Here is a 22,098-nt window from a genome sequence, read left to right as displayed (position 1 = left end):
CGTTTCCATTCCCTGATTGGATGGCAAAGGAGGGGGAATCAGCCTCATTTGCATTATACACGGGGTCGGCCTCAAGGACTTTTTCTAACCGAAGATTCTTTGAAGAAAACCTGGATGGGAAAGTTCCCGCTCTGCCGTTTGCCATCGCCTGGCGCTCAAACATTCAGCTACTTACAGCCAAAGAACTACCCGTGGTCCGAGCCCCCACAACCACCTCGGCCAGTGACCCAGGGCAGAGATTTTCTTCCGATTTTTGGTTCAAAACATTTTTGAAACTTTCATTTTTCCCCCTGATTTGGGGCAGAAAAATCCTTCGATACACTGAAAATTTTGGCAGGCCGGGAAAACTGCTCCCACGTGTGAGCTCACTCGGGCGGGAGGCTGCCAGGGCATTGCCCGCTGCTGTGCCCAGTACCACAGGCAGTTGCTACCCAGGGCCAGAGTCTCCCAAGCACTGAGCGCCCACATGCAGCCCTGAGGGGTCAGCACCCGCCAGGCCGAGGGCATTGGAGAACAGGAGCGGAGACCCTGGGATCACTCTGGGTCCAGCGAGGCGGCCCGGGGCAATCACTAAGCAGAGCCGGTCGGCTTTTTATTTGTAACGTGACAGGATCAGAGCCCTGGATCGGTGCTTTCCCGCTGCCCCTTCCCAGCCCCACGGCGCGAACGCGCACTGCCCAACAAGCAGCTATTTGAAGCGGGCGCCCCACTTCCCCAGTGACCGGCCCTCGCAGGCAGACAGACGGTTTCTCCTACAGACCGGGCCGGGCCAGGTGTGGGACTTGTGACCATTGGCACCGGCAGAGGTTCTCGCTTGCCTGCATCTCAGCTGGTCCCCCCCGACTTAGCACAGCCCAGAGCACCAGGAGACAAGACCCCCCTCCCCAGTAGCACCCGCTGGGCTGAACAAGGGCCCCAAGCCCACTCCTGCAGCCTTTGGAGAGTTGGCTCCCGCAAGCGACCCCAGCGGGGCTGGTGCCCAGAGCCCGCCCTGTGCAACCAGAGGGGATCCCCAGAGAGAAGGGGACACCCCAACCCAGCCCCAGGAAAGGCAGGCATTCCAGAGCAGGGCAGGTCACCAGAGTGTAACATCCAGCCGATCACCCCGAATTCCCCAGGGGAGTCTGCGACTTCCACTGCAAGAGACCCCCCCACCCCCAATACTATCTAACCCAGGGGAACCGGACAGCAGAACGCCCTGTCCCCTTCCCCTCACTGCAGGCAGGGCCATTGTCTTGCGCTATTCACCTCCCTCCTTTCCCTCGCTCGGCTTTTGTTTCTCCCTGCAGCTCCCCCCACCCCCCAAAGGGGATCATTTATCCAGCTGGGCAGGCCTTTTTGAGAGGCACATTCCAGGCTCTCCCCAAACCCGCCCGTGACAGGATGATGGAGAAGCAGCCTAGTTAATGGGCTTTCCCATCCGCTGGCGGTGCAGCCGGGCGCTCGTTAATCTCCCCGCCCCGGCAAAGGGGGTGTGCGGAGAGAAAGGACAGTCCAAGGGAGTCCTGGCAGGCACGGCCCGGTTCTCCCCGGCCCCTGCGATGATTATTAACCAGGGTAGTTAGGGTGGCACCGGGGACACCAGGGAGGTTCAGGTCCTGCTGCACAGAGCTGGCCGGCCAGGCACAGGTAACCAGCAGCGAGGACGGCACAGACCTTGGGGGCACACTGCTGGCATTCCCCACGCTGGCTGGACTCCTCGGGCGTGCCCAGCTCGGCTGTTGGACAAACCCGGAAGTGCCCGGGCGAGCAGCCAGCTGCAGGCTGAGCTCCGGGAGTTCTGGGCTGTGGCTGGTTCTTTACATGATGCCAGCAGGGCCGGGCTTGGAGATCAGCTCCGCCCGCCATGTCCAGACTAACTCGCGCAGAGGTGCTGGCCTGGCAGGTTGGCACCAGGGCCGTCCCCATGGTGACACGGGCCTGGGCTGTGCCCTCAGGGAAGGGACCCAATGGCTGATGGGGTCATGCCCCCGCAACCATCACCCTCAGATTCCTGCCTCTCTGGGCTGGGGTCTTCCACCCTGCCCCCAGCCCACCCCACACCGGCTAGGATGGGATGGGGGGGGATTTCAAACACAGCAACTGCATGGTACCTTCCCCCCACACACATCGCGTGAGGCTGGGCTCAGGTAATTTGAATAAACTGCTAAACTAACACACAGGGCTCCCCCAGGCCTAATTTATGGGGCTCCCAACACCCCCCCGCAAAGACACAAGCGCCTGAACCCCAAAGGTGACACCCCTCCCCCACCGCTTCCCAAAATCACCCCACTTAGCAGGGGTCCCCCATAATCACAGCCATGGGCATGTGGGGAAGGGAAACTGAGGCACAGAGCCGGGAAATAATTGGCCCACAGTCACCCAACAGGTCAGTGGCAGAGACGGGAATAGAACCCAGGTGTCCCGGCTCCCCGGCCAATGCCCTACCCTCTAGACCAGGCTGCCCTGTGTATTGGGGCATGGCCCAGGGTCCAGCCCCAAAGCGCAGTCACAGCCCAGCTGGTGAGGGGACATGGGGGGACGGGGCTGGGGCTTCCAGCCGGGCCCCCCATGGGGTGCCCAGCGCTCCCTGGGATGAGCAGAGGGACTCAGCCAAGGACGGAGCCATCTCGAGGCAGCCCCCACCCCCCGCAACAAGGAGGGGAGGGGGGCAAACGACCTGAACCCACACTTTAAACAGAGGGAAAATGTCAAGTGATTTTGCTAAGAGCCATCTAATGATTGAGGGGGGTGTCATTTGGAGAGAGACTACATATCCCAGCATGCAGCACTCCTGCCCCCCCCCCCACTGCGTCCTGGCCCAGGGCACGCTGGGAGATGTATTCTCTGCAGCCTGTCATGCGCGTGGCTTTGCTGGGAGCACGGGTGGACGTGCTGCCATAAGGAGTCCACTATGCACCCCCGCCCCGGAGCTGGCAGGGCCCCCCCTGGGGCAGCAGCGCTGAGCACAGAGCTCCGCAGCACCTGTGGACCGTGCCAGGGCACTGATGGCATCCAGGGTCTGGGCAATGGAGGGCTGCCCCCTAAGCTAGACAGGCTGGGGATAACCCCCGGTGCCTGGAGGTCCCCCAGTGGGCATTTAAACCTGCCCCCCCCCACACACACACCCCCCACGGCTGCCGCAGCGGGTCTGGCCAGCAGGCTGCACCATGAAGCCGGATGGATGCGTGGGGCCTGAGGACCACAACAGCTCCTCGAACCAGGGCCCGAGCTCCACCCGAGGGACCAGGCTGCCCCAGAGCCAGGGTGGGAGGGGATGGGGCTACAGAGGTGAGTGCCCCGCCCCCCACAGCACACGGGTTGCACAGGACCCACCCATGCTCCCCCGCCGCCAGGGTCGGGGTTTTGGCTCGAACGCTGCTGAATGTGGCAGACCTGGGCCAGCGGGGGCGATGGGGCCTGGTGCAGAGCGGGCGAGGCGGCTGGGATCACCGAGCAGTTAGAGGGCTTCAGCTGAGCCACCAGCCCAGACAAAGGTCAGGGAACATTTCTAGGTGGCTGTCGGGAGAGCCCCCCACAGCCCCCCTGCCAGGGCACGGGACTGGGGGCCAGCGGGGGAGGTCATGCCCCAGCTCTGCCACCCCCCATGAGGCCTCAGACACGTCTCCTCCCTGCCTTGTGCCTCAGTTTCCCCACCAGGGAGCTGTAAATGTCCCATCCCCCTGCCAGGCAGGGCAAGGTGCTCGCATCCCCTCCCGGGACATCCTGGTGGCTGCAGGCCAGTTTCGCCCTCACCCAGCGCCCACGCTGACGGCCCCACCCCTTCCCTTCCCCAAAACCCACAATACCGCAAGCTCTTGTGGCAACCGGATTGGGGGGAGGGTGGGGGGAAGAGACTCCCTCCAGGTGGTCAGCAGTGAGCCCCAGGCCCAGGTCTCGGGAAAGGCGGCTCTTGGCTGGGCATTGCTGGGATGGGTGTCCTCCCAGCTCCGGCCAACACAGGCTCGGTTCCCCTTTTCTGGGGGCCCTTACGAAACTGCACAAACCAGGTCACAGGAACCTGCCAACGCCCTGGCCTGGGAGCGGCCTGGGCAGGAGGTTCTCAGAGCGGCGGGGCCCGGGTGGGAGATGCTGGGGGCCTCTGACACTCGCAGTGCCCTGACCCCTGCAGCCCTGCCAAGTCCCCTTGCCCCTTACAGCATGACACCCCCTTCCTGCCCCCCTCACCGCAGCCCCCTGGATTTTCCTGAGCTGGGCCGGCCCCACTGGCCGTATCCTCAGAGCCCTGGGGCGACCGGCACGAAGGTCTCATGCAGGCCGGTGGGCTCAGCTCGACTATCCCCTCTGCCAGGGGGCTGGTCACAGCCACCAGGACCACACGCTCCAGCCAGGTACCAAGGGGCAGGGACCCAGGAAGCTGGCAGGGCACGGGCCCCCTGGCTCCGCTCCTTCACAGCCAGAGCAGGGGGCGGGGGCCAGGACTTCTGGGTTCTATTCCTAGCTCTGCCACCTACTGCCCGTGTGACCTTGCGCAAGTCCCTGCCCCTCTCTGTGCCTCAGTTTCCCCCCCAGAGGTGGAGGAGAGTGCCAGGTGGGGCAGGGGCTCTGGGAGCTGTGGCAGGCCCCCAGGGACAGAAACTGGGTTGGATTTCTGCGCCTTTCCCACCCAGCCAGAGACGAACTGCTCACTTTGTGGCAGGGGTCAGCCCGGGATCCCTGGAGGAAGGTACCGGCTGGCCATTGTGTGTGTGTGTGGGGTTACGAGCCACTGCCGTCAGCCTCCCCTCCCCTGGGCCAGACCAGCATGCAGCCAGGGGGCCCCCCTTCGGCCATGCCCGGGGCACTGGTGCGAGGCAGTGGGAAGTGATACGGCTGGAATCCGATTTCCTGCCCCGTCACTCAGCGCGGGGACAAAGCCCTACAACCCCCCAGGCCGGATCCACTGCCGGCAGCTCCCTCCGGCCCCGAAAGGTTCATGGAGACAACGGACCCTCCCCCTGACACACTGATCTCAATACACCAGTGGCTGAGCTGGGCAAAGAGCTTAGCTGGGGGGGCCCCTCGCTCTGTGTCCATGCAGCATCTGACATGATGTGGGGGCCGCGGCACCCAGCACAAAGGGGCCCCCCCATCAGCCTGGCCAGAGGGGTCTGAGCTGTGCCCAGCCCAGCAGGGCCGGCTCGGCCTGGTGCCAGGCTCCTGGGGCGGGAGAGGCTCGGGGGTCCCAGCTCTGAGTTGTCTGTCAGCCGCCCAAGGACAGAACAAACCCAGAGGCCGCCAGGCCAGCTGCAGCACAGCTGGGCCGCGGGGGAACGACCACGCACCCGCCCGGAGCAGGAGCACAGGATGTGCCGGGTCATGTTAGGGCTTGTATGGGGGGGAGGGACACAGGACAGAGGGACGGCTACTTACCCCCCCCCCCCCCCTGCACCGGGCCCCCTGCTCCGGGGGACAGCAGCAGCTGGGCCACATGGGGCTGGCACAACGCCCCAGACCCAGGGGCTGCCCAGCTGCGGGCGTGAGGGAGAGGGTTCAGGCCCAGGAATGGGAAAGGCCAGAGTCCTGGGTTCCCGCCCCCTGGAGAGTGCCACACATGGGCAGCGTGTACTCCACCTACAAAATAGTGTAGGTCCTACCTAAACGAGGATCCTCCCTCCCCACCAAACTTCCTTGGCAACCAAGTGTTTCATCACCTAGAGACAGGGCCTGTGACAACAGGCGCTGCCCAGACCCAGCCTGGAGCAGGGGCCCCCCATGGCGGCTGGCACTGCCCAGACATTGTGAGTCACCCCCTGACCCAAAGAGCTCACAGTGTAAATATACAAAGGATTGGAGAGGAAACCGAGGTATAGAGTGTGAAGGGACTTGGCCAAGGCCACAGGGCAGGTAGTGGCAGAGCCAGGGACAGAACCCAGGAGTCCTGACTCCCAGCCCCCGGCAAAACCACAAGAGACACACACAGGAAAGGGGCTTCACCCCTGCACCCCATAAACACCCGCCCGGCTGAATGTGGGGTGACGCGGAGGCAGCTGGCATCATCGATGGAGTTGCCCACTTACGCCGGTGCCATGGCTCGGCGCCAAGCCTGCACTGCCCACGGCCCCACCCACAGCCCCAGGTGGTCTGTTTAAAGCAACTGCATGAAATATTCAGCCATCACTTTCAGCGGCACATTAAAAGTGCAGGGCTGGCAGGCGGGGGGGGAGGGGGGGGAAATGGGGCCACTGGTGATATGTTCAGAGAGCTTCCCTGCCCCATGGGCACTGCCAGCCAGGAGAGCCCCCAAGGACCCCACACCTGGCCAGAGCCTCAGCCTCTGGAGGAGCGCAAGCAAGCAGCCCCCCTCGCCCCCAGCACCTTCCAACGGCTCCTGCGCCCACAAATTAACGCCCCGGCTCATGGCGAAGAGCCCCTGCCCCCCAGCACAGGGGGATGTCTGGGCGCACGCAGCGGCCAGCCAGACCCCACAACAGGAACATGACGAGCACCAGAGCAGGGCCCCCACGGGAGCTCCCCGCACCCCGAGGCTCTGCAGTCATAGCCCACAAAGCTCCCACGAGCAGGCTGGGCACTGGCCTGGGAGCGAAAAGAGGCAGCCGCACTCGAATTTGGACACAAGCCCCCGCCCCGGTCCCAGGCTCCCCCGTCCCCCCCGCGGCGGGTGTTTGTGATTATCCGGGGCCGGGTGATGAACGAGCCTGTCAGGGTAAATCGCAGCCGCAGCCGAGAGGCCGATTCGATTTGTCACTTTCCCTGAGCCGCAGCTCGGGGGCCAGGAGCCGCCGCGAGGGGCTGAACAAAGGGCCCATTAATAACCCGGCCAGGCCCGGGGCACCGGAATTTCGCCTCCATCCCCCACCCCGCTGAGCCACTTGGTCAACCCTCCCCCCCTCCCCCCCCCCAGCCCGGAGAATGGGGGGAGGGGGCGTCTTTCGTTGTAGTTTGTTTTTAAATCGCATGAGGGGCCGTGGAAGAATCGGCCCCGATGGTGGAGAGACCTGGGGGTCAAAGCCAGGCCCCAGAGCAGAATGGGGGTGAGGGAACCCAGCCCAGGGGGAGGGGCACTTCCAGGGAAACAGCAGGGGTGTGAAAGAGGGAAGGGTCCTGTGGGTCAGGAGTGAGGGACACCGGCAGAGCTGGGGAGGGGGAGCCCAGGGCTGGGCTAGCTGGGGGCTGCGGGTTGGGAGCAAGGGGAACCGGCAGAGCTGGGGAGGGGGAGGAAATAGGTCAGCTGATGGCTGAATCCCACTGGAGCAGGATCTGGCCAGCCAGTTCAGGCAGGGGGAGCCACGCGCTGTGCCCAGCCACCTCCCGCCCCAGGAGTGGGGGACAGTTTGCAGCCTGAGGAAGGAACTTCATACAGGGGAGTGGGGACCCCCCTCCACGCCCCCATCCCAGTGCCACACGCTGATCGGGAAATTAAACTGGAGCCACGCAGGCAGGTCCCCGCGAGAGCGAATGCTGCTGCAGCTCCGGGCCCCAGCAGGCCTCTGTGGACCCCTCCCTTCCCCAGGGGGCTCTGCAGTGACTAAGCTGGGGCGCTGAAGCCCGAGACCCCAGGATCTGGCCCCCCCAGAAAAGTGGGGCATGGGGGACAGAGACAAGCAGGCCTCCTTTGCAACTGCTCACACGATGGATGGGGAAACCGAGGCAGAGGTCTCCCATTCCATGGCAGAGTGGGGAATAGGACCCAGAAAGGGGGACTTGGCTGAGGGGGGAGGGGTGCAGGCAGGAAGGGGACTGGTCAGACATCTGCCCCCCCACCCCCCATCAGGCCAGCAGCACCCCCCCCTTCCCAGCCAGGCGTAACGGGCTCACAGCAGGGCCACACTAATTGAAGCAAGATTCCCCCTAAGCAGAGCCAGCTGGGCAGCTGACGGGTGCGGGGCATAAACACGGCAATTATCAACTCTCCGCGAGCGGCTCCAATTAACACCCCGCCCCGGCTGCAGGCAAGGAGCACCCACCAGCCTCGGCACGGCACAGCACTCGCCCCCCCACCCCCCCAGAGGGGTCCCCAGCCATGCTGCACCCCCCGGGGCCAGTGTCAAGGGTCCCAGCCAGACTCCAGCCACCCAGGGCCTCGTCCTGGCTTCAGCACAGCCCTGCAGGCTGCCCACACCGGGTGAGCCCACGGCCCAGCCTCCAGGAGGAACAAGCCACAGCAACCACACTGTGGCTGCCCTTTGCCCCAGGGCAGTGCCCAACCCCCTGCAGACAGCCCAGGGGGCACCCCACAGCACAGGGCTGGGGGCCTGGAGGTCTGCAGGGTCCTCGATCGGCACGAAGCACCAGCTGCTCTGGCAGGGAAAACGCTCTGGCCAAGAGATGGGGTCAATATTGGGGGTGGGGTAGGGGGCAGATCCCCCCCAGGCCAGCCGATGGCTCTGTACCCCTCCACTCCCCCCCCGGGGGAGCCCCCCAGCTCCTGGCACCACGGACAGGCCGTGAGAGCGTGAGCCACTGGGGGCTTCCCAGGGCGGCCCCCCCCTTGTCTGGGCCCTGGGGCTGCGCTCAGAGCGCCCCCGGCATGGGGGCTGGGTGCGGCGGCCCCCCGGGCAGGGCAGCACTCAAGGTTTGTTCACCCTTCGGTTCCTGCCGCGAGGCTCTTCACCAACCCTCTCCAGGCGGGCACGGCCCGGAGCCGGATCACGAGGCACCGACATGCCGAGGGGCCCCAGTGCCACCGAGTCACCAGGCCGGGCACTGCCCATGCCTGGCACGGCACCAGTGCCCGGGCGGGGACCAACCGATCTAACTCAGTATTCCTGCCCCCCGGAGCCGCCCCAGCCCTCCCCCCTTCCCCGCCCGGCCGCCCCCCGCCCCCGGAGCCGACCCAGCCCTCCCCCCTTCCCCACCCGGCCGCCCCCCGCCCCCGGAGCCGACCCAGCCCTCCCCCCTTCCCCACCCGGCCGCCCCCCCGGAGCCGACCCAGCCCTCCCCCCTTCCCCACCCGGCCGCCCCCCGGAGCCGACCCAGCCCTCCTCCCTTCCCCACCCGGCCGCCCCCGGAGCCGACCCAGCCCTCCCCCCTTCCCCGCCCGGCCGCCCCCGGAGCCGACCCAGCCCTCCCCCCTTCCCCGCCCAGCCGCCCCCCCCCCCCGTAGCCGACCCAGCCCTCCTCCCTTCCCCGCCCGGCCGCCCCCCCCCCCCCCCCCCCCCCCCGTAGCCGACCCAGCCCTCCCCCCTTCCCCGCCCAGCCGCCCCCCCCCCCCGTAGCCGACCCAGCCCTCCTCCCTTCCCCGCCCGGCCGCCCACCCCCCTCCCCCCGGAGCCGACCCAGCCCTCCCCCCTTCCCCGCCCGGCCGCCCCCGGGAGCCGACCCAGCCCTCCTCCCCGCCCCCACGGAGCCGACGCAGGCTAACGCCAGCCCCGGGACAGTGGCCCCCCACCCCCAGCTGGGCTTACCGGCGGGTCCGGGGCCTGTGGGGGAGGGAAGGGGTGCTGCCTTACAAATGGTGGGGGTGGGGTCTGTGCAGCCAGACACTCCCCCAGCCAGAGGTGCCGAGCCCCTAACTCCAGATGCCGGGCATGGCCCAGCGGGCACCGACTTTTTGCCCAGGCTCTGCTCTGACCAGCTGCGAGTTCCAGCCCCCCGAGCTCCCGGTCCCCCAACTCTGCTCCCTGAGGATCTGAGGCAGGGTCTGTCTCTGGCCAGGCAGCGCCCGGTGCCAGCTGGCACCTCCTGGCACTGCCGCAGAGCCGTAGCTGGCTCGAGCTGGCAGCCCAGCCCAGGAGCTCACCTGCCCCAGCTGCTGGCAAAGCCGACGCCAGGATCCCCCTTAATTTCCCACCTCATTCCAAAGAGCAGCCTGGCACGCTGACCCCCAGCACCAGCTGCAGAGTCATCGTGCCAGGGTCCTTGCACAGGAGGGCAGCGTACTTCAGAGCTCCGTGCCCTGAGAGCAGCCCCCCATGGGGTGCCCAGGGCCAGCGCCCCACAGCACCCAGTCAGCGGGGGGACCCCGCAAGGACAGCCCCGGAGTGGCTGGCGCAGGTGGACACAGCCTGGCTGCAGGACGGGCTCTGTGCTCCCAGGCGGGCACCTGGCCCCCGGCTCCTCCCCAGACACAGCAGCTCGGCCCCGAGCACCACCCAGCCGATCAGCAGCTCGGCCCCAAGGCCCCCCCCCCCCACCCGCTTTCCTGCTCTGAGCCCCAATTGGCCAGCACGGACCTGACATCACAGCTAGGGTGAAGGGTCCCTTTAACCCTTTGAGCACTGGAAGGGAGTGAGGGAGGGCGAGGCCCTGGGCCCTAGCCAGTCGTGGATGCCCCAGTCAAGGCCCTGTGGGCAGGCGCAGGGGGGAAGCATATGCTGGGATGGGAAGGGGGCGGAGGGAGAGGGGGTTAGCTATAAACAGGCATGTCCCCAGCCGGGCAGCATTTCCTGGTGCTGAACACGACGATTTCCCCTCCCCTAAAAGGGGCCAGGACAAGGGGGCAGAGCGACCCAGAGACCCCCACCCCACCCCACCAAGTCTCCCCCTGGCCTTTCAGCCCAGCCTCACAAACCAGCACCCCACTCATTGGCAAATGGGGGAAACTGAGGCACAGAGAGGCGCAAGGAACGCGCCCGAGACACATGGCATGTGGCCAGCAGAACCAGGAGTCCTGGCTCCCAGCCCCCCCTGCTCTAACCACTAGACTCCACTCCCCTCTCGGAGCTGGGAACAGAACCCAGGAGCCCTGGCTCCCAGTCCCCCTGCTCACAGATGACATCGCTCCGCCAGTGCCCCAAAATGTGCATCACGGCAGCTGCGCCCGGCGTTCCCCGGGGCGACAGAGGGCACGACCCGGGCACGGTACTCACTGGCTGGCGAGGGGGTGCTGTATCCACTCACAGGCAGCTGGTGCTGCATGCCCGCCAGCGCGCCCGGCGGCGAGAGGCCCCCAATCATGTGCGGGAAGAAGAAGGCGTAGTGGGGCACCGGGTACCCATTGAGGTGCCCGCCCCCCGGCGCGGGGCAGGAGCTGCTGTTGCTGGCCATGGCGTGGATGCACAGTCCTGGCAGAGTCACATGCGGGCAGCTCGCAGCACCACGGGCAGCTCCATGGGGCTGCCCCGGGAAACAGGGCCTTGCTGCCTCCCCGGGACGCAGCGCTCTGCGGGGCTAGGCCGGCGCCCACCGGGGCCCAGGAGCCAGGGCAGCCTCCCCACTCCTTCCACGAGGCCTCTGGGGCTGCAGGCAGGTTCTGGCACCAGCGGGCAGGGTCCACGCCACGTGCGTGGCGTCCTCTTGGCGGCTCCTGGCCCACGTCGGCGCTGCAGCTGTAAGGGAAGCAGAGACAAACGAGGGCTGGTTAGCGAGGGGGCAAGGGCAAGGGCTGAGGTGCTGCAGGAACCCAGCCTGATAAACGGCCACAGGACACCTGGGTTCCAGCCCTGGCTCCCAGGCAAACCCCTCCCCCTTCTCTGTGCCTCAGTTTCCCTGCTGCAGACACGGATGTGAAGCACCATGTGAATGAAAACTATCAGTATCCCAGGACAGAGATCACAGGTGCCCCAGGCCTGGCCCGGGCAAAGGAACAGGGATACCAGGGGGAGGGATCTGGGGCAACAAAACGGGGGTGCTGGGGCCAGGAGGGCTCCCGGGCGACAGAACCGGGGCGCAGGGGGTTAAGAACGAGACAGAACCCCCACCCCTCCAGCCAGGTCAGCACCCAGAGGCCAGGCTGCCCCAGCCAGCACTGAACAGGAGCATGGGGGGAGGGGGTGGAACCAGGACACCTGGGTCCCACCCCCAGGTCTGCTGCTGGCTGCCAGCCTTGGCCCTGCCCCAGCCTCCAGAGCCCTTTGGTCCCAGCGCTAAGGGACAAAGGCACAGAGCTGCTACCCTCAGGCCACAGCCCTGGCAGCCTGGGCGGCAGGGGCCGGGCCCAGCGCAGACGGCAGGGCCCGGGCCCCTCTTCCGGGTGCCCCCGACCCCCAGGCTCCCTCCTCCCCCAGCACCTCTCGACCGTGACCCGCAGCCCCGCCCCCGGCTCTGACCCACAGCCTCGCTGCTGGGCACAGGGTGGGCACAGGATGGCAGCGGGTTGGCAGCTGTGCTCAGCCCCGCCTGGCACGATGGGCTCTGCCCACCAAGCGCACACAGGCGTATCCTGTCCAGGCCCCGGGGACTCGGCTGCAGCCGCCCAAGCGCAGGGGGCTGGGCAGGGGCCGTTTCTATTTTCTGGTGCCAAGTGCTGCCGGACAATGCGTCAGGCTCAGCCAGAGCCGGACCCCTCAGCGCTGCTCAGGCCTCCTGGGCTCCAGCCAGCCATTCCCCGCCCGCAGCCCCGCCAAGGATTCCTCCTCCGCCCCCCGGAGCCGCCCCAGCGCGAGTCACCCAGCACATCAGCGACTGAACCCAGGAGTCCTGGTTCCCAGGCCGCCGCCCCTCTTTCCCCCTGGGCCAGCCCTGGCTCCCCACTGTGACCACTGGGCCACGCTCCCTTGAGAGCCAGGCGAGGGGCAGAGCCGTGGGCTGGGGGAGGGGAGCCCACAGCTGGGGCCAGGGTGGGCACCCACTCTGTCCCCTGCTGGAGCTGGCCGGGGCGGGGCCGGAGCCGGAGCCTTTTCCTCCAATCCCACAGCAGGGCCTGGCTGGGACCCGCCGCTTCCTAGAATCCAGAGCTGGGTGCCAGGAGCCACGGCCAAGTCCCAGCCAGCCCCGGAGTCCCCCAGCCCAGGCCCCACCGGCTCTGCCCCCAAGGCACTGGGCTCAGGACATGGCAGGAGGGCACCCCCGCACCAAGGGGCACGTGCCCCCCAGAGCCCTGTCCCCGGCCCACCCCATGAGCCATTGGGCCAGCTGCCAGGGGGACGTTCAAAGGGGTGGGAAGGCAGGGCCCAGCTGTGACCCAGGAGGGCCCCACCCTGACCTGCCTGGCACAGGAGCTGCTGAGAGGGTACCCCATGGCGCTGCCCCGAGTGCGAGACCTGGGGGGAAGGGGGCAGGAAGGAACCCAAGTAGAGCCAGGAACAGAACCCAGGAGTCCTGGCTCCCAGCCCGGTGTCCTAGCCCTGGGCCAGACTGCCAGGGGCAACACAGCCCTTCAGCGAGTTCGAGACCCATTAGCCCCAGGACACCTGCTGGCACCTGTGCGTGGCTGCCTGGCCAGGGAGAGCCTGGGGCCACACCAGCCCAACGGGGCACCGCCCTGCCGTGCCCGTCGCTGCTTTGCCTGCACCTTCCCGGGGCGCCCCAGCGCAGATGCAGGCTGGATCGTGTTCTGCACTGGCAGAAGGGACTGTCACCCCCGGATGTGACACACGCCCTGCGGGCACGCGCCACACGGCAGGAAGGCAGCCCCATGTGACAGGGCGGGCCTGGCACAGGGGCAAGCCGGTGGGGGCACCGAGCCAGGCCTGCGCCCGGGACGGCAGCTGCAAATCCTGGAGGCTCTTCTGCTGCGGGAGAAGCCCTGACCGCACACTTCCCGTCACGCCTGCGACCGCAGCTTCCCCTTCAGCGCTCTCGATTCCTGGCCGGGGCAGAGCCAGGGCGGCTCGCGGCCGGGCTGGGCGCCCTGGTGCACTCCGGGAAAGGAGGCACTTAGCCTGACGCCCCCTCCCGACCAGCTGTTTATGGGGCCGTTGATATGGCAGCCGCCCCCCCTCCCCGGGATGGAGGGACAGCAGTGCAGGAAGTGCCCCGACAATCTGAGGTGTGGTCACAGCCTGTGGCTTCCTCTCTCCTCTCGGCTATGCCAGCCTCACGCGCACGGGCAGGTGCTGCCCAGCCAGGGGCATGGGCAGGACAGGGGAGCCCAAGGCTGGCAGAGCAGGGGGCTGCAGGTCGGGCCTGAGGGGCTCCCTCCCACCCCGACTGGGGCAAACCACAGCAGCTGAGACCCCTCCAGTCCCAGGGGCTGTTGCACCCGGAGCCTCACGCCAGCCGGGGGGGGGGGGGGGCAGCACCCCGAGCAGCCTCCAGGCTCTGAGTCACCTGCACATTTGTTACATCCGATGGGGATGAATCACGCCCCCGGGCAGGAGGGGGCCCAGGCAGCTGCTAAAGCGGCTCCCGCGAGACCCACCCTGGTGGCATTGCCGGGGCAGGGATCCAGCTGCCTGTGCCCAGAGCTGCCGCTGCCGCCCCCACCCGTTAAATCCAACCAGGTCAGGAGCCCCTCCCGCCCCACTCCTGCCCTCAGGAAACAGGGCTGGGGGCCAGCTGAGGCCCCCACCCCAGCCATCAACCAGCAGCTGGCACACAGAGACACCCGCCGACAGCGCCCAAAGACAGAGGGTGAAAATCCTGCAGCAGGCTCGCACCCCGGGGCAGCGCCCGCTGGAGGGGCAAGGCGGAGGTACGATCTGCCAGAGCGACCGGGGGGGGGGGGGGGGAGGGCTGCTCCCCTCCCACACGGGCTCCAGCAGGCCCAGAGCCAGCCTGGCAAGGCTCCCCAGCCCCCGCGCCCCACCCACCCAGCACAGATCCTGCCCCCGCCTCCTGAGGCTGAAGCTGCAAAATGAAATTCCACCTGTCCCCGGCTCCAGTTACTGCCAGGAATGCGCCCCCCCCTCCAGCGCCCCCCCCCCCAGCGCCCCATTCTTCTCCAGCGACAGGTGCTGCCCCCGCCAGCAGCTACAGCCACTGCTCCGGCCCAAGGAAGAGGAACCGTGTGGGGCCCAGCCAGAGCCCCCAGCCTCGGCTGGGGCGGCAGGGGGCTGCGGGTCAGGAGTGAGGGGCACCGGAGAGCTGAGGGGGCCCAAGGCTGGGCTAGCAGAGGGCTGCAGGCTGGGGGGCGGGAGAGGGGAGCAGCCCTGCAGCTGCCCCTTCTCGCCTGGCCCTTGGAATCACTTGTCCGGGCTCCGAATCTGTGGTTTTAAATCGGAGAGTTACTGACCCCCGCCCCCCCACCCCCCTAAGCCCGACCCAAGGCCCCTTCCCGGGGGACACTGGGCTGGGGGGCAGCTCGGTGCAGCGTCACCCCGGCTGGGTTTGCTGCCCACACAAGCCCAGCGCCCCGATCTCCCCCAGATGAGGGTCGGGGCTGGGCCATGTGGACGGTTCCCTGCAAGGCTGGGGCCTGAGGGACGCAGGATCCCGACCTCTGGGGCCAGGGCCCTCCAGGTCATACCAGAATACGACAAATACCAAAGACTCCGAAACTGAGGGGGGGGCCCTACCCCATGTCCCGGCTTGGGCTGCTGCTGCGTTTCCCATGGGGGCCCCGGGCTGGGGTCTCCGCAGCCTGGCGCAATAGGCGGGGGGGGACACCACCATTCGCACCCAGCTTGAGGGAGGAGCAAACGGCAGCTCAGCACCCCAGGCACAAGGCAGACCCTGCTTTGCCCCGTCCCTCAGCCTGCAGCCCCCCCAGCACACCAGGCCCGGCTCCCGCTCGATGACTGGGTCAGGGACCCGCGGCCCCTGGAGAGGGCAGGACTCCTGGGTTCCCTTCCCAGCTCTGCCAGCCATCTCCTCCCACGGCCGAGCGCGCCCATACTCACCCAGCTGGCATTGCCGCAGCGCCCGACGGCCAGACGCAACCCACCACGCCTTTGGTCAGACAGGGAGGGTGAGGCAGAGCTGGGAACCGCCCCCCTGCCCCATCTCCCAAGTCCCTGCCCAGCCTTCCCCTCGCAGGGACCCTAGGCTGGCAGAGGGCAAGCGACAGCCCGGCAAGCTAGCATCCATCCATCAGCTGCAGCATGGGGGGCCAGCAGGCCAAGCCCCGCAGCACAGACACCGGACACGCTGCCCTGGTCCCATGCCAGCCCTGCTCATTCAGCGAGCTGGGCAGGAGCCCCAATGCAAAGTGGGGGGACAAGGGTCTCCAGCCAAGCTGGGGGGTGGGATTCTCAGCGCCAGCGATCTGGATGCAGCCCCCGCGCTCCCCACCCCCGCTGGACCCCAGCCCCACAGCAGTGGCTAATGTAGATCCAGGGACGCCCCGGGGCGGAAAAGGAGAAACAGAGCAAACAAACCCAGCTGCCAATCAGCTCCTGTGGCTGGCGGAGCCTGCCCGGGCACTGCCCACGGGGTCCTGGGAGCTCCCAACCTGGGGCCCATTGCGCCAGGCCTTGCACAGGGCGCGAGTGCCCCTGGGCCAGAGAGCTCACCAGCCAGGCGGGGCCATGATCCCCATTGCAAACGGGGGGGGGGTGGAACTGAGGCACAGAGCAATTGAGTGACTTGCCCAAGGTGACACAGCAAGCCTGCAGCAAAGCCTGGGGCTCCCCCGCCCGAGCCCAGCTCCATGCAAGGGGTTAAAACACTTTTATTTATTCCCCCGCCCCCACACTAAGCTGCCTCCTGCGGCGGGAGAGATTAACCCATTTTCTTTAATCAGCACATTTGTCATCTCGATGTGTTCACACCCGGAGGCAGGCGCAGTGGCCGGCAGCGTCATTACTTCAGCCCCAATCCTGGGGCGGCCGCACCTCCTGCCAGGGCAACTCCAGCTGGCACAGCCCCACCTGCTCCATGGGGTGGGGGGGGGAGACCATGCCCATGGCTGCTGCTAGCCAGCCCCCCAGCCCACAAGGGGGAAAGGTCTAGGCAGAGCCCCTGGGCGAACCCGGCCTGGGCTCTGCTCCAGAGGGGATCACAGGCAGCCCTGGGGACGTGGCCGCCCCTGCTCCATGCGGGCAGAGAGTCACAGGAGGGAGAACCCAGCCCAGCACAGGGTCAGCAGGGCAGGGAGCATCCCTGGCATTAAAACGCCCAGCACCTCCACTCAACCCCCACAACACGGGGCCACTGTCAGCCCCGTTCTATAGGTAAACTAAGGCATATGGTGGCACCCCCTGCTCTACCCACTAGTCACTACTCCCCTCCCAGAGCCGGCAGAGAACCCAGGAGTCCTGGCTCCCCACCTGCCCTTGCCCAGGGCTGGCCGTCAGGCCGGGGAGAGGTCGGGGGCCAGGCCAAGGCAGGGAGCAGGGGGAAGTGAAATAGCTGGTTATAAATAGAATGGAGCCAAGCCAGCACAGGGTCTGGAGACACCAGCGGTGCAGCCCGGGGGAAGGCAGTGCCAGACAGCTCCAGCCGGGCCCTTTCCAATGCCGGGGACACTGGCCAGTCCCGACCTGAACGCCGGCTGCCCGGCCAGCTGACGGCTCCGGGCAGGGCTAAGCCACAGTGGCCGGCTTCCCGAGTGTGGCTGAGCTGGACGGTACGACGGGGACGGGGCGCTGAGCCCTGGTGTTATGCCTGCAGAGAGCGCCCCCAGCCGAACCTGAGAGCGGGGCGGGCAGAGGAGGAGCAGACGGAGGGTCCAGACCCTCAGGGGACAGACATGCGCCGCTGCTGGGCCCTAGAGCAACGGGACACCCATCAAACCAAAAGGCAGCTCAACCCTCAGTTACCCCGTGGAACTCCCCGCTGCTAGAACCTGACGGGACTGGGGAGGCCTGGCCCTGCAGTAGGCGGCAGCGGATCCCAGGAACCCACCTCCCCCATGACAGCCAGGGCCAGCCCCAGTCCAGTAGGATATGGGGTGGCACTTCCCACAGGCAGGGCAAGCCAGCGGCTGCCAGATGGGATGCCGGGCTAGAGGGGGCCCTGGTGATGACGTCCATTCTCACCTCCGCCAATGAGGTGCTGGGGCTCCCTGCTGCCCCGCAGACCCCCCCCCATAGCACGGGGAGGAGCTGTTCCTATGGCGTGGAGCAGGCATGCGGCAGAGGGGCGCAAACCCCTGGCTTAAAGCCAGTCTTCTGGGGTGGGGGGGGTGGGGAGAAGAGAGGCAGCGAGGGGGGCGGGGGGCAGCTTAACAGCCTTATCTCGGAAATCCTCTCAGAGCAGATCGAGGGATTACCGAAGCCAGGTGTGAACCAAGCTGCGGCCAGTGCTGGGTGGGGACCGGGCACCCCCAAAGAGAGCCCCTCTCCCCCGGCCCAGCCAGCGGAGTCAGAGCCCACCTCCTCAAAGACAGGGGGGATACCCGGCCACAGAGCTGGGGGGTGGGGAGGAGAGAAACACTCAGCAGTCCCTTTCCCCAGTGTCCTGCCAGAACAGAGACCCCAATGCCTCCCCGGGAGGGCAGAGGGGACAGGGTGAAAATTGGCTGCCTAGACCCCCACCCCATGGCAATCTACTGAGGCTCCGACCCCAACCCCGGGCCAGTGCTACCTGTCCACCAGAGGGGCACGTGGGGGTCACTTCACTGCATCCTCAGCCCGGCAAGAGACGCTTGGATTCTGTCCCAGCCACCTGGGGCTGGGCCCCCCACCTGCACGCAGACAGGCCGGGGATGAGGGATAGGCAGCCCCTCACTCCCAACCCGCAGCCCCCGGCTGTCCCAGCCCCGTGGAGTGCTGGGGTGGGTGCGTGTTGGAGGAGGGACAAGGCAGGCAGGAGGGTCCCGGCTGGTTCCCCCGGCAGTTCAGCACCTTCCCCCAAGGCCCCTGCTTGGAGCGTGGCCAGGCACCCGCAGCCCAGACTCATGACTCCACAGACTCGTCTGTAGTGTCGGGACTGGCACTGGGCAGGCACCAGGCCCACCCTCGCTACCGCTGCCCCGGCCCACGGGGCTACCCCAGGCAATGGAGTCTGGGGCAGGGCTGGCACAGAGCCCAGGGGGGCTGGGAAAAGCAGGGTCTTCTCTCCCGCCCCCATCCCGCCCAAAACAAACTGCATTTATATCCCACTGGGAGCACTTCTCTTCCCACCCCCTCCCAGAATGCAGCCACTTCTGGGGCAGAGCACAGTGCCAGCAGCACATGGACATACCCCCCTGCATACAGAGGAAGCAGGCCAGACAGCCATCAGTCCGGCTGCCCCTCCAAGGGCAGGAAGGGCTGCTGCCGGGAGTGACAGCCCCCTCCCTGGCAGGGGGAGCCCCCATGAGAGCCCCGAGTCAGGAATGGAGCACGGTGCCATTCCCAGCTCCAGGCTCGCCCTGCAGGGGAGGGTCCTGCCAGGCAGCCGCTGAGTGGGAGCCAGGGACAGACGATGAACAGAACATGGACTACGGGGACTAATGCCACACTTGAGTCTGCAGACAGCCTGAGCCAATCGCTCCAGGGCTCACGCCCCTCTTCATCCCAGCTGGTGGTTGACTCTGAAACCTAACGACAATGCTGATGTTGACAATAACGACGTCACTGCTGATCACTTTGGCAAGACATATTCAGTCAATCCCAGTGTGTCCAGCCCCCTTCCTCTTTGGCCAGGAGCATCCACACAAAGACCACAACAACGATTTATTATCTGGGCCGCGGCTATCACAGACCCCGTTGTGCTACGAGCCAAGATCCGCAGCTCACTAGCACCTGGGCATTCAGGGGTCACGGAAAATAAATGAAGAGAAAGAGCAGAGGGGCCCTCTGCTCCCTCACTCCGAGAGCTCAGTAAATACCATCCATGCTCCCATGCACACGCAGGAATCTGAAAAGGTCCAGGGTCTAATGGCCAGGGCATCTGGGTTCTGTTCCCAGCACTACAGGACTTAAGGGAATTCGCTCCCCCCCATGCCTCAGTTTCCCCATCAGCACAGCAGAGATCGCACTGGGGCTTGTTGGAAAGTGCGTGGAGACCCTCGCTCGAGGAAGTGGCACAGGGGTCTCACCACAGGGGATGCTCACTCAGATCCACCCTCCCTGCGGCCCAGGGAGTCGGCACCTACCGGGCAGGGTAAGGCCACAGCAGCCTCTGCTGTTCTGCCAAGAATTGCTGTGGCCACGGAAACGCAGTGGGCTAGTTCACACCTACCCAGGGTCCCAGCACTGTCCGTCCAGGGGGCTGCAGGCTCCACAGGGCGGGGGGAGGACACCCACTGCACTGGCGTTGCCCGGGACCCACCCCCCCGGGCTGGAGAGCGCCATGCTCACACCTCGAGTGCGGCGACGAATTTGCTGTTCTCAGCAGCGCGCCAGACAGACAGAGACCAGGACGCAGGTAACACACAAGGGCTCCCCCCAGCCCCAGGCCAGGCTCCCGGCTTCTGCCACACAGGAACGGACCTGCTGCAGCGGCCCACGAGTGACGCAAACACCCCCCCGCCCCCCCATGGGAGGGAACTAAGGGAGGGTGCCGGGTGTGAAGCTGTGCCAGCGGGTTGTCTGTCGGCAAAGAGAGGACTTCCTCCTTGGAGGATCACCTCCTCCAGTCCTGAGCCATGCCAGGAACCACCCCGGCCCCCCCCCGACCGCAGCAGGACAACGAGAGCAAGCGTAGCGCAATCCCCCACCAGCGGGAAGGTGGCCACCATCAGCCCCCCGGTGCCACGCCGGAGAGCAGAGACACGGCAGGGAGCGCCCGGACCAGCCCATGCCACTGCCTGGGGCATTCGGACATCCCGCTCCTGGGGCATGAACCGGCCTAACCGCGCAGCTCCGAGCGCATGGACCGCGCCCGACACCGGGCTTATGGTAACGGCCAAGCCAAACGCGGGTCCCAGCAGGGAGTGCCCAACACCGGCCCCCCAGCCGAGACCTCCACATGGCCCCAGGTCCCGCAGCTCCGAGGGCATTGTCCACGCCGCAGAGCCGAACGATGCATCCCAACAGTCTTGCGGTAACTGTCAAGCCAAATGCGGTGTCCCAGCAGGAGGTGCCCGACACCAGCCCCCAGCCCTGGCCGAGCGCCACGCACCGGTCCCCGCAACACACGCAGCTCCGAGTTCAGACCCACACCCCCAGATGCTGCAAAACCACAGCCTGGACAGATCCTCTTACCCTGACCCACGGGCTGGGTTCGCTGCCCCGGTTCTCTCACCCCCACCCACGGCTGTTCCCAAGTCCAGGCCCCAGGCCCGGCTGCAGGACACCTGTTGATGGATCGCAGCACACGGGGGAAGGGAGCGGGCCGGGGCCCCATGCTCGTCGCCGTGCAGACGCCTTTTGGAAGCCGCGTCGAGCCCTTTAAAGATCGCGCCAGGCCAGGGAAAGTGACACACAAACGAAAGTGTCTTTTTGAAATCTTCCAAAGCAGGCGGCCCCCTGGCACGGCACCAGCACGGGCCCCTGGAAAGGCCAGAGCACAGCAACTACCCACCACTTCGCCTCAGATAACACCAGCTAAAGGGGAAGCAGCCCAGTGCTCTCCGGATGGGGCCTGGCAAACAAATCTGAAGGAGTGAAAAGCTGTGTGTGAAAGCGCTCAGTGCAGCAGGGCGAGCCAGCTGGCCAAACCCACGCCCACCCGCTCACCCCGGCGCCCCTGGACCGTCTGGGAGCAACGGGGATTCCCCACAAAAGGCCCCGGTTCTCTCCCAAACGAGGACACAGCTCGAGCAAGGTGCAGGCGAGGAAGGAAGCCAGAGGTTACCAGTGGTCCCTGGGCAAAGGACGCGCTCCCCAGCCTGGCCTGGAAGCTGCCCTGGGGCGGTTACCCCTTGGCAGGGACGGAGCTGGGGGCGGATCCGGTGACAGCTGGGAATGCTCCCAGCCTGGAGCAACTTCTGCAACAGTTGGGTTCAGACATTTCCAGCTGGGGAGGGGAGGGGAGGGGAGACAAGAAAAGGATCTGCCCCCCCCACCCCCCAGCTGTTCTAGCTCAGAGGCATCGAAGTACCCCACAGCCCCCGGGGTACCGGGCACGGCAGGATCCCCGCCCCTCGACACAAGCTTACTAGGGGCCGGGGGGAGATCAGCGAGAGACAGGGGCCTGCAACGGGCGCTGCCGTCGGGGGGGGGGGGGAGGGCGGGCGGAAGGAGACCCCCCAATCCCCCTTCTCCGCAAGTACACCTAGTACCCCCAGACTCCCCACCCCCCCCAAACACACCCGCCCCGCAGCACCCCCGCCCCACAAACACACCGAGCACCCCCAGACTCCCCATCCCCCCCGAACACCCCCGCCCCGCAGCACCCCCTCCCCGAAAGCACCCCCAGCACCCCGAGAGCGCCCCCAAACACCCCGGCAGCGCCCCGTACCCCCCGCCCCGCAGCAAACACCCCCGCCCCGCAGCCCCCCCAGCGCACGCAGCCCCCCGCGCCGCTGCGGGCGGTACCTGGGCCGGGCGGTGGAACGTTGCGCGGGGCCAGGCGCGCGCTCAGCGCTCGGCGGCCATGGCCGGTCATGTGCTCGGGGAAACTTTACACGGGGCGGGGGGAGGGGAGCGGCCGGGCCACGCCCCCTGCGCCAGCCGGCCAATGGCGCGCGGGGGGCGGGGCGGCGGCTCCGGAGCAGCCCTTTGAAGTGCCTGGCGGGTTGGGGGAGGGAGAGGGCTCTTAAAGGGACAGGGGCCCCGCCTTGGTGGGCGAGCGGGGCGGGGCCTG

The 22,098-nt window shown here is 67.0% G+C and overlaps 1 protein-coding gene across 2 annotated transcripts in view; it reads right to left on the bottom strand.

Moving 5' to 3' along the window:
• Positions 1-22,098, bottom strand: part of RARA (retinoic acid receptor alpha) — a 64,178-nt gene that overhangs the window by 28,238 nt on the left and 13,842 nt on the right. Inside the window, exons 1-2 of one of the 2 annotated variants that reach the window (XM_075123545.1) lie at positions 21,831-21,914; positions 10,752-11,210 (exon numbers count right to left, since the gene is read on the bottom strand). In XM_075123545.1, coding sequence (XP_074979646.1) covers positions 10,752-10,929 — 178 coding nt within the window. In that variant the 5' untranslated portion in view covers positions 10,930-11,210; positions 21,831-21,914. Of the gene's footprint in view, positions 1-10,751; positions 11,211-21,830; positions 21,915-22,098 lie in introns of those variants that run through there. The other variant, XM_048829869.2, reaches the window with a different exon arrangement.

This window comes from Caretta caretta, chromosome 27, assembly GCF_965140235.1.
Source record: "Caretta caretta isolate rCarCar2 chromosome 27, rCarCar1.hap1, whole genome shotgun sequence".
NCBI classification, from domain to species: Eukaryota; Metazoa; Chordata; order Testudines; family Cheloniidae; genus Caretta; species Caretta caretta.
The sequence above is the reverse complement of the archived record's forward strand: the minus strand, read 5'-3'. Positions and strand labels throughout refer to the sequence as shown.